Below are 11,747 nucleotides of genomic sequence, written 5' to 3'. Positions count from 1 at the left end.
ATTTTCGCTGACTCAGGTTTAGTTATCTTAGCAGTTTAGTCTGCCTCAGTGAGGTGATAACAAGGACAGGTGAATCCAGCAGATACGACTAATATTTTCCTTCTAATTGACTCGACTATTTTTTTGTTCTCAATTTATTTGCTTGGCGGCGTGAAGTATCAGAAGTGTCTGAGTTCTGACCGACATGATTTTATTGAATTACTTATTATTCCTCATGTTTTGAACATGTTTTGTTGTAAAAAAATTGCTTCATTTGTGATAAAAATATCGTTATTGATACAACTAATAAATTATGCATTGAAATATGCAGAGTATGATCGTTCAGTAATGAAGGCGTCGGGGAAAAAAAAGAGAAGATTTCCAAACACGTGCACTTGTTAAATGCCTGTTAGAAATAAGTTAGAGATAAATCACAAGCCTACGAGAAAAACTATTTTGGACTTTGCACAACAAATTTTGAAAAACGTGCCGTCATTGTCCAGCGGTTGTTTTAATCTGTTTGCTAGTAACTATGACAACGAAGCGAAAGGAAAATGGCGGAGTTAGCGGAAAAATGAGTCTTTTGTATCTTATGCAAATATTTGGCCAAGAGCGTCAAACTAGAGCAAATTTGACGGCTAAGAGAGTGACGCAAAACTTATATTGACGTGATCCGCTTTTTTTTTTTAAATTCTGCGTAGCTTTGAAGTGTCTTTTTGCCCAAACTGGTTAGTGTACGAACCCTACCTTATACGCGCGAATCTTTTCCCGATCACAGGTAAGGTAGTTGTTATTGTATCCTAACTCGTGCTTAGTTGTTCAAATCTTAGCTTGGAATCATCAATTCGAATATTTATTAGCGAAAACATCATGTAGAGACACTTAACTTGAATTTCAGTGGGAGTGAGAGCTTGAAATTTGTATTAAACTCGATCAAATTCCGTATGGTACGTACTAGTTCATTTACAATTTTTTTGAAATGATCGTTAAACCTCACCTTCTGCGCAAAGCAGTAGGTTTTCACATGCAGTTGTAGAGGTGTTTGGTTTAGAAGGAAGAACTTGTAATTTTGATTTCACGAGCAAGTTTTTTCTTGTTCTCACTAAAACTCTTTTCTTTCCCTCGTACAGGCGGACAACATTTTATTTTCATCGCTCCGATTGCACGATCGTGCGAAGATACTGTTGGATAAAACTTACTTTTACTTACATTTGAAGAGCTTAATCAGCGACATGTTAATCGTCATGTCAATTGTGTTTTTGTTTGCGCTCGACGTTGTAGACACACGACCCCATTAATTACAAATGCATTTACTCACTGAGGTACTCTGCGAACAGGCTCAGCTGATAAAATGGCGGTAGCATTTGATGGTTACGGTTTATCCATAACTTCTGAAGTCTTCCCTCCGTCTTTGACTCAAATTGAAGGAGGTGATTTGTTAAATTTGACCTTTCACTTGAATTATAATGGAACAAAGATTGGTGCATTACACGAGAACTCGTCTGCTTGTCATGAGCTGAAAAACAGCTCATTGTTCGTGAATCTGGTTATTACTTTGCCAATTGTGTTTGACATTGTAAGCCACTCAAATCAAAGCAGTCAAACCGGGATTGTCACTTCAAACATATCAAACTGTTCGTTTGTGCCATTGTTAGAGATAAACTCCAGCTTTTCAGTTGTTTCTAACCACATGCTAGGAATCAAGGCTCTAAATTTTCACATCTTCTCACAAAATTTTAGTTGGACAGCAACCCTGAATGTCAAACTTAAATTGCTTCCTTCAGCCAGAGCTGATAGTTTATTAAACATAACTGCAAATGTCACAATTTCAAATAAAACTATGGAAGATGACATTAGCATAGCATCATACAGAACTGCAGTTCCTGGTAATCTGCAGTTTGAATTGAAGAGCACATCAATTCCAGAGACACCTGGCCCAACTTTAACTTCAGAGGAGGAAATAATTTTATTTGCGAGCTTTCACATTCCAAGGATAACAGCAAATGTAAAACTTCAGGTACTGCTGCCTGTCTTCAGAAACTCAACACCTATGAAATTTGTAAGTGGATCAGTGGTTGATTTATCAGAAGGAGTGAAACCAAAGTTGCTAATGGAAGGATCAGGACCCAGATTCATTGTGAGTCCTTCAACAGCTCATCTGTTTCCGCTGACTCAAAATGTGGTTGAGTTTGCATTTGGAGATACAGTGAACAAAGGGAATGAATCATTTAATGGAACCATAACAGTGGAAGTTACTGGTGCAGTGGACTCATCCCGTGGTGTTTATATACCAGAAAGTTTTGGAAATGTCACTTGCATTCTTATGTATGATTCACCAAGAGGCTCCTATTTAACAGCCAACAAAACTTTGATTACTCTGAAGCTTGGGCAGCCACTACTTGAGTTTCATTTGGAAGCAGATAACTCTGATTGTTGTTATGAAGGTAAAGACATGGTCGACATCAAATATGAAGTCAAGAATCCTGACTTTTCAACTGCTCCTGCATGGAATTTGACTTTAAACATTTCAGTGCTGTCAGCTGACATAGAATTGCACAATGTTTCTGCCTTTTTGTGTGGGAATACCTCAATTTTCAACATGACTTCTAATAAAAGTGTTGCTGGGACCAAATGCCGTGACTTATATGGAACACATATGTTAACAAAAGCTAATGCTGGACTTCAAGTGAAGCTAACAAGGTCAGGTCCTGACTTAAGTAATCCATAGATGCTGTTCATTAGTTACTTTATTATTAAATAAATAATAAATAAATGAATAATACACAATAGTTATGATGAAAGAATTATTGATTGTTTAGCATCACATCAATTTTCATGATTAACTTATAAGACAGTGCTAATCATATAGCATTCCTAAAGCACTATGTTTTGGAAACGTTCTCACTATTACTGGGTGAGATCAAACACTGTAGAGATAGAGTTACATACACAGTTACAAACACAGATATTATGGATTCATATATCAGTATAAATTTAATTATATCTAAGGTTTAACCATCAAAAAGGATTAGCATCTAATTTCCCCTTAGAAAATCATAACTGAATCACCCATTAAGGTCATGAGAATATTAGGAAATGATCACCAACCAAAAGATACTCTTGACTGTTGAACAAATTCTCTTAGTCAGCACCTTAAGTAAAGTATGGAGAACTGTAAATAAAATGTATATAATGATGTTAGGGTGTAAAGCCGGTTAAGGCTAACTACTTGTAAGACTTAAGGCGTTTGACAAATTTTGCACAATTTTTTTGTAGGTTGAATGCATCTTCATGGGTGTATGGTCATCTACATAATTATGTGAATTCATCAGTGGCAGCAGGAAGTTTCCATGACAACAACTTAACTCTGGAATACACTCGCAAAGGCTGGTTGCCAATTGGAGATGTTGACACAGAGACAATAGGGATCAAAAATGTCACAGCACTGACTCCCTCTGTTCTTAGTAGTGATGTGCCTGATCCGATAGGTGACCCAAAGGATGTTACTATTGGAGAAGACATAGTTTTGCAAGCAATTGTTCAGATCCCTGTGTCTACAAATCCAGGTTTTTTCTTAAAACTCTTTGGGAGTGGTTTTGAAGCAGTAGATGGGCAGATCACCACGGTTGGCAGAAATATAAAATCACTTGAACAACAGATTGATGCAGCTTATAGTAAGTTCAGATGCAGTGTATGTAATGTTTATGAACATCTGAAATTCTCTAAGGACTTGTTTATGTGGAGGTGGGGAACTCTAGGTAACTTGGGTAACCTGCCTTGCTGTGGTCGAAAGAATAGTCAGCATAAACACACAATCTTGCCACCCTGGGATCTTGGGGTGACGTTTTTGGTGCAAGTTCTAAATGTAACATGAAGGCAACCCTGGTTAGGCAGCTAATCCCACCTTGAGATGTTTACATGGCAAATTGTGACCCTCGGGCTGACAGGGTTACCTTACCCAGTAGGCCGGGCAACCTGTCTAGGTGGGTTACCTCAAGAATTATGAAAATTTGATCAAAATAAAATAAGAGATTATATGGACAGGCAGGTTACCCCACCTACATGGGGTCCCCCAGCTCCATGTCAGCAGGCCCTAAGATGCTATTAATAATGGTAATAGGACTAGGAGGAATCCAATTTAGTCTGTAATCATACAAGTGATTAACAAAATTGGACAACTGCGAAGCAGGAGTCTAATTTTTTAATCATGAGTATGATTACCGACTGAATTGGATGACACAAAGTCCTGTTACCAATTAATCAAAACTATAGCAAAATTTGAGAAAGAAACTAGACATCGGTTGTAAATTTTCATTAAGAAAAAAACAATTAACTCGGTGAAATGCAAGAGAGCAGCACACACATGACATGGTCTGTCCACTTACACAGGTATGACATTTTAACTGTCCCTTAACTGTCCTATTACGCTGTCCAATTACAAGCATGGCATGTACACTGTCCTATTAGTCCTCAAATTGGGCTGGTGATAATTTTGGTATAGTTTTGAGTAATAGAGAAACAGTCAAAGCCAATCAGGTTGAAGAGGTACGATTGATCAGCACAAAAGGGAGTAGAGTTTACAGTGGGTAGTTGAAGGTTAATAGCTCTTAATGTTAAGCAATTGTGAAATCAGGCTAATATTAATATTACTCAGAGGTTTCAATAACTTTTTCCATAAGTGGCTCTAATGGGTGGCTGTGGCTGTAGCTGGAAAAGGAACCATTAGGCCAAACCTAAACACATGAGCCTGTTGGACCCCTGGTAGCACACTTTTATTGAAACCCCTGATTACTGTACATGTACCTCAGATGACTGTCAGAAAATGATATGGAGGAAATGATCAAACCTTGGGAGTTCAGGGATCATAAGCCATCATGACTATTGCTTTTGGTTTTTGAAACCCTGTTAAATATTCTGTTTAACTTACTCATTATTTTACAGATCTCAGTGTCTCTGGATCTACTGTAAGTAGCGATTTAAGAACTGTTGTGAATGTTGGAGACAATGCCCAGTTGTCGGCAAGTACAATTACCTATACTGCAACCATGAGGGTTGCTGATGATGTGCAGAACATAAATGGCAAAAGACTAGCAATTGTATCTGATACAATCGTCAATGGACAACCCCAAGTTCCCAGTTCATTGACATTAAAGGTGTGTACATGTCTACTGTGAGTTTATGATCTGTAATATTTGCCAGGAAAATACAATATAATTTTGAAACTACAATTTGCTTTCCTTAGCATTGATTCATTTCACTTGTCACGTAATATTTTTGCAGGATGTTAGCCAGCTAATTAGTAAAGATTTAATTAATTCATCTCACTTTTTATGGCAAAATTAAGTTGTTTAGATGAAAAATTAATGCACATAGAATATTGCCATCAAATGCTGTAAATATATGAAAATCATATATATGGCAGCACTCTACCAACTGAGCTAACAAGCTAACTGGGAGCTGGTCATTATGTTGGATCCAAATATAACTTCGAAGGTTTAAAACCAAGCTCAGTTGGTAGAGCGCTGTACCGGTATCACAGAGGTCATGGGTTCTAATACTGTATGGGCCTGAATTTTTTTCAGGCCTCATTTCAACTACTAGTTCAGTAGTGTTTAAGCTGCAAGGATAGCCTCTTAATTCATTGCCATCCAACTTTCAAAAAGATTAAAAAACTGTGCACCAATTATGCATGAATAGATTTGCAATCATGTACAGTGATGTGGTGTTTCACTTAATTGATGATAGAGAAATAGGGATGTAAAGTCTCACTATTGCATACAGAGGTTGTGATTGCACAGTTATTTTTATATCAATAAAACTTCAATTCTCACTTGAATTATTTCCTTGTCTACTAAAGGTTGTCCTACCTGATTTATCTGTCACTGTCACTGTAAATAAGATATCTGGCGTTGACCCAAATGATGATCTTACATTCACTGTCAAGCTGAGCCATTCTAAACACTCAGCATCACATGCATATCGGGTGCTTCTGGAGATTGCTGCATCTGATGAGTACTTTGAAAATGTTCAAGAGGTTGGCTCTCCAGATGTAGGTGTTTTGTCTGTGGTTGCTGGCAACAATGCCCCAAGTGGAAATCCAAGGTAACATGTTTTTGCATTAAATCCACTCTTTAAATGGATATGAAATTTCAATTAATCCTAATTAACTCCCATGAGTGACCAAAACAGAATTTCTCCTTACAATATCAATACAATATCAAACAGACAAGTGATGAGAATATAGAAAAATATCAGTTAGGGGATTATAAGCTGATCCAATACCAAATTCTCCAAACTAATGTTATGAGAACTGTATGGCAGACAGTAAGGAGAATTACCAATGAGATCTTGGGGGTTAAAGGGTTAAGCAATTTGTTTAACCCTTTGACCCCCAAGAGTTACTAGATCTAAAGCTACTCTCTCCTTACAAAATCACTCCTGAATCATACATTAAAGTTATGAGAATAAATGAAATGATCACCAGCTAAAGAAACACTTGATTTCTCATCAAATTCTCCTTGTCAGCACCTTAGGAAATGTGTAGAGAATGGTGAGGAGAAAATAGATACTGATGTTGGGGTGTAGAGGGTTAACTGAGGTTTAATTCTTGAACCTGGTGTCACGTATGAATTAATTTTGTTGTTGTTGTTTCCTGATGGTTCTTTAATGATCAGCCCTTCTCAAAAAAACTGACCCTTGAAAAATTCCACTGTGAACATGAATTCTGTCATGAACCTTTAACTCCCATGAGTGACCAAGACAGAATTTGGATGAATCCTTACAATATCAAGCAAACAACTGATGATGAGAATAAAGAAAAATATCAATTAAATTCGAACTCTGAAAGCTAATTTTTTTTAAGCTGATGGTCATGGGAAAGAGAAGTTTGCTTCTAAAACTATATTATGTGTTATCTCCGTCATTGTTATTGTACTAGACTTGTACCGTTGGTCGACTGTCAGTCAACTGTGGTCCGAAAGCTGGCCGACAGTTGGGCGACACTCGACCGACTGTTGGCCAACTGTTGGTCGATTTTTGGCCAATAATTGCTCAACTCAGCCGACGTTCAACCGTTTGTTGACGGACAGGCTTTTTTAAGGGAGTTGTTCTTCACAATAGCCGACAACTGCACAATTTGTTTATGTAGTATATGCACATTTGTCATGTTTATATGTGTATGGTGGCCTGTTATAGAATAAATGTTATTATCTTTCAGGTATAATAATACGAATACAAAAGTCATTCTTTATGAAGTGACCACTGGCCTGCTCCTTGGTAAGAGCGTCTCCTTTCAGTACAAGGCTACAACTGTTGGTAACCTTCAGCCCAGCATATACATCTCTTCCCCAGTCTTCCTCTCCTATGCAACATTGCCGCCCAGTTTGTCACCTCGAGAAGGGAGAAAGTTTGAACATAACTCTGATCAGGTGAGAAAAGTCTCTTCAAAAAGATGTTGCTGTTACTTAACAGTTATTGGATAATGTTATGACTGGTAGCAAAAATGATCGAAGCCGAGGTTATTTTTTATCAGCTGGAGTCGAAGGCTTGTTTGTTTTTGACGATCTTATCTTCGCTAATTTGACGAGAACTGGACGTTGTTTGAAAGAAATTTCATGCAAAGAAGTGAAGTTTTGCGTGAGCGAAAAAAAAAAAAAACAGAAACAAAACGAGAGGAAAGTGGAGGCGTTATATTTAGGCTTTCGCGCACTTGCAGTCAAAAATCAAAACTCCTAAAGATCGAGTTTCCTTCAAGATATTTTCAATAAATTCTATGACTTGTTTCTTTTTGATTCTACAGGCTTCTTTTCTCACTTTCCGCCCTCTTCCATATGTAACAGTTAGCTTCCAGGCTCCCGCCAATGGTTCGTTTGATGCCGGTGACCGAGTAGAATATGAACTGATCCTAAACAACATTGATTCAACAATATCAGCGTATTCACTGTCTGTAATAGTATCGTTTGAGACTGTCGACACCAACAGTCTCAACACATCTTGCAGTGGAGGTACGCCTAAGTTTAACGCTACCACAAAGCAATCAAGACTCTTCATAACACCTCTGGCGCCCTCACAAAGCATCCGCTGCAAGTACGAGTCTCGACTCCAAGCTCGCATCAGCCCAAAGCAGTTGATCTCTCAGATGGTTACCGTAGAGTACTACAACAAAAATGTAGGAAACAACCCGCAGAATGCGGCAAGCTATAATGAAAAGAGACATGCTAACATTACTACCAAGCCTATCGATACCTCGATACTGTCCAGTAAGAATGCGGATAAGTTAGAGGCAGGTGATCCAGTTAATTTTACCGTTCAGTTACAACTCCCTGAGTGTGAGACCAACTTGAGTGTAGTAGTTGATTTGCCCACAGTCCCTGAAAGCGTTATTGATCTGGCTCGTAAAAGGAGGAGTTTACAAGGAATCGGAATTGAGAGTGAAGAGGATAACTTAAGGTTGGTTGTTTCTTTTTTGTTGTTGTTGTTTCAGTATTTTTCCTTTTCCTGAAACTTTATTCACTGGCTCCCCAGCTCACTTGGAAATTAGGTTACTTGTTAAACCCCATCACGCATAAAGTGGGATTTAAGCGATTTAATTTCTTCACCGTTTTTCCTCTAATAAAGAAATAGTATGAATCTTTGAAAACAATTGAGACTTTTAAATCCCATACAAATCCATATACTTGCCATGTTCGATTTTGCGGTTTTTAACACGTAATCAACTCTCCAAGTGCTTTTGGGGGGGGCCTGTGCTTTATCGTGTATACTGTGATTCTTTGGCATGCCTGCCTTACAAATGCCACCCTTTCTTGAAAAGGAAAAAAAATTCCTTTTTTTATTAGAGCGCTTTTCTACTCAGTGCTGTATAGCAAAAACTACAGCAGCAATACAACTAATTATAGCAACCTCATTTATGCCTGTGCTGGTACTAATCACGCTTGTCATTAGAACGTTAAAACTTTACAAAATACTGAAATCGATAGGCAGAAAGTATCGAGCGCATGGAACAGTTTCCTGTATAATTTATGGAAAAATCATGCAATTTCAAACGACATCGAGTCAAGAAGTTCCTCAAGTCGTGGCCTTTTAGGTCAGCATCCTCGAGTAACAGGCTTCGAACACGCTTTTAGCTATCTCTGTATTTCCTTCCTATTATTTCTTTTTTTTCCTTTTCTAACTTAAAAGGGATAATTTTTTCACCAAGATTATGCAATGAAAGACATAGGTCACCGTATAATGACTGAAAAACAATACCGTTTCCTCGGAATACGCCTAATTTCATGATGTTATGCGCAGTAAAAGGTGCGCAGTATAATACTGATAGTGCGCGCGCTGAACAATTTTAAATTGTGAGTTTGTGAGCATTATTACGCAAACGATTATTGCGTATTGCATGTCGCAGTTCTCAGAGAGTCGCGTTTACCGTTTTCCCGTTGTTTTCGTTTTCAACCGATTGAATCAGTTCGTTCTATAAAAGGGTTTTCCGTAATCACCAACCAACTTTTGACTGATTAATTAGACTCATCTGGGTTTTTAGAGCCATATATGTTACCTTATAACAGTCTTAATTTTAAAGTACTCTTATCCTGGTAGTTAACGGTTTCCAAATGTTTATTTGTTTAAATATTTAACCTTCAGTGTTTGTTTATTTTGAACAGGTCTCGGCACAAGCGTTCAGCAGGTGTGGTCAACGCCCTATCTCCTATTCTAGGTGACAGTTTTGTGAAGTACGGAAATGGCCTGACTTTATCTCTGATCCCAGTCATAACACCTGCGAACCCTACGACTCTGACTATACCCTTTGGTACTGTTCAAAATCTTCCCGGCTCTGGATCCAATGATACAATCGAGATCTTTCTAAAGTTTAACACCGCAAACAGACCACTCATCCTTAGTGGACGACGCCTGTACTTGACAGTGAAGTTGAATTTTGATGCTGGATCAGATAGTGGGGTGAAACAGTTTGTTATCGTTGGACCACTGGTGAAGCCACTACTGACCATTGTTAAAACTGTGGAGGTATGGTAGTTTTAGCGCTTTTCGGTTGAGTGTCGTAACAATAATTAAAAAAACCAAAGCTCTTCGTGCCTCGTTCGGAAATCTTCGCTTTACGACCGTGCTGGCAACGGAAAGGTTCGCTCGTCGACCTGCTGCGGACAACAGACTGGCCAGTAACGTGATCGCATAAACATGTATCATTGAGCAATCAACAAGAACGACTCGTACTGAAATTGGTGGGTTCATTGAACTAGAGAATAGCCAAGTTTAAGTCCTCTGCTCCTGTAACCTTTCTGAAGTTGACTTTCTACTAAATCCTTTACAACTTTCTCGGCAAATTTCTTGATCAAGACATATAAAACTTGTACACAAGGCAGTTTTGTCCTTGCTTACAAGCTTTTGAAAAAAAATATTTGTCAAAGTCATGTCGTATTTTCCACCTATACCTTGGAGAAAAGTTCTCAAAAAAAATTTTGGAAACGCAGCTTGCGTTTTATGTTTAACCATGCCTCAGAGAGCAGAGGAGTTAATTCGACTCTATTTCTAGTTAAATAAACCGTAACATTGCATCGCTAGTAACTACTAGCGCTGAATGCCCACAATAAGTTCTGTAAGAGGTTTTTGTTTAGCAGAAAGATTTCCAGAAACGTGTAACGCGATTGCGTGTGTCAACGGTCAACAACGATATAGAGTCGTGCTGCAATCGTCCACCGCCATCTGCTAGGCCTCTTACCGCCGTCTGTTTAGCTTGTGAGGAGACAGGCGGGCACAACCGCATATTACACCATCGGCAGCCGCTTAGGAAGAAAGATCATCGAAACCCCTGAATCGTACAGTTAATTTAATTAGAAATACCGTCAAATTTAACTTCTCTGCCTCCTGTGCTCTGCAAGATACTCAAGTGTACTCAATTTCCCATGTTTTCTAGATAGCAGAGAAGAACGTGGACTCGCCTCTTGTGTTATTTAACATTACCGTCAGTCACACCAACGTCTCTGTTTACGATGCGACCAACCTAACTGTCCAGGATTCCACACAAGGAATGGATTTTTATGATTCTGATTCGTCGACTCAAGGCGCCTTTGTTACGTTTCCCAGAAAGAACAGCTTTGAAATTCGTTTTACCCTTCGAAGTCTGCGCGGTAAGTTTGGGATAACTTCATATTGCAAGAGTTTGAAATAGTATTTATCAACACATTTGATTGATGGAATATGTGATTGATTGACTGGTTTATTGGGTAAAAAACTGATCTGTAACAGCTTGAAAGGGTGTTCTCATTCATCTTACTCGCTTGAATTAAGCGAGATCATTTTTTCTGTGACTTGTTTTCTTTTACTGCAAAGCCTTAGTTTGATTTGTTGATTGATTGACTAATTGATGGAGAACATGTGTAACAAATCCACTAAAACAAAAATCAGCGATCGCTTAATGGTATGTTAGTTCTTCAAGTACTTCCAGATCTTACCATTGTTTATCAATTGGCTCATGGTTGGTGAAATAGAACACTCGGAGAGAAATTTCATATTTACAAGCAACCATGTAATTATTTTGGCCTTTTTTTAAACACTAGGCCTGAAAAATGATCTTGAATTGAGAATCGTGAACGCTTTGATATTCTTTAATCGACCTGACGGAGTGACGCGAAAGGCGGGTGACGTGTCAGTAGCTGATTGGCGATAAGAAACACGCATAAAATACTATCGTAATTATATACTTGTGCAGTTACTACTTTTATCGGGACTGGATTTCCTTGTAAAACTCCGCCGTGTGAACATTA

At 38.3% G+C, this 11,747-nt stretch overlaps 1 protein-coding gene across 2 annotated transcripts in view; it reads left to right on the top strand.

Annotated features, from left to right (window-relative positions):
• The first annotated feature begins 548 nt into the window (after positions 1-548).
• Positions 549-11,747, top strand: part of LOC131785488 (uncharacterized) — a 29,824-nt gene continuing 18,625 nt past the window's right edge. For both annotated transcript variants that reach the window (XM_066166783.1, XM_059102372.2), the window contains exons 1-9: positions 549-757; positions 1,110-2,679; positions 3,256-3,653; positions 4,921-5,132; positions 5,837-6,081; positions 7,196-7,406; positions 7,778-8,427; positions 9,630-9,990; positions 10,898-11,111. In XM_066166783.1, coding sequence (XP_066022880.1) covers positions 1,331-2,679; positions 3,256-3,653; positions 4,921-5,132; positions 5,837-6,081; positions 7,196-7,406; positions 7,778-8,427; positions 9,630-9,990; positions 10,898-11,111 — 3,640 coding nt within the window. In that variant the 5' untranslated portion in view covers positions 549-757; positions 1,110-1,330. The remainder of the gene's footprint in view (positions 758-1,109; positions 2,680-3,255; positions 3,654-4,920; positions 5,133-5,836; positions 6,082-7,195; positions 7,407-7,777; positions 8,428-9,629; positions 9,991-10,897; positions 11,112-11,747) is intronic.

The sequence above is a fragment of the Pocillopora verrucosa genome, chromosome 1 (assembly GCF_036669915.1).
Source record: "Pocillopora verrucosa isolate sample1 chromosome 1, ASM3666991v2, whole genome shotgun sequence".
NCBI classification, from domain to species: Eukaryota; Metazoa; Cnidaria; class Anthozoa; order Scleractinia; family Pocilloporidae; genus Pocillopora; species Pocillopora verrucosa.
This window is presented reverse-complemented; position numbering and strand designations above follow the sequence as displayed.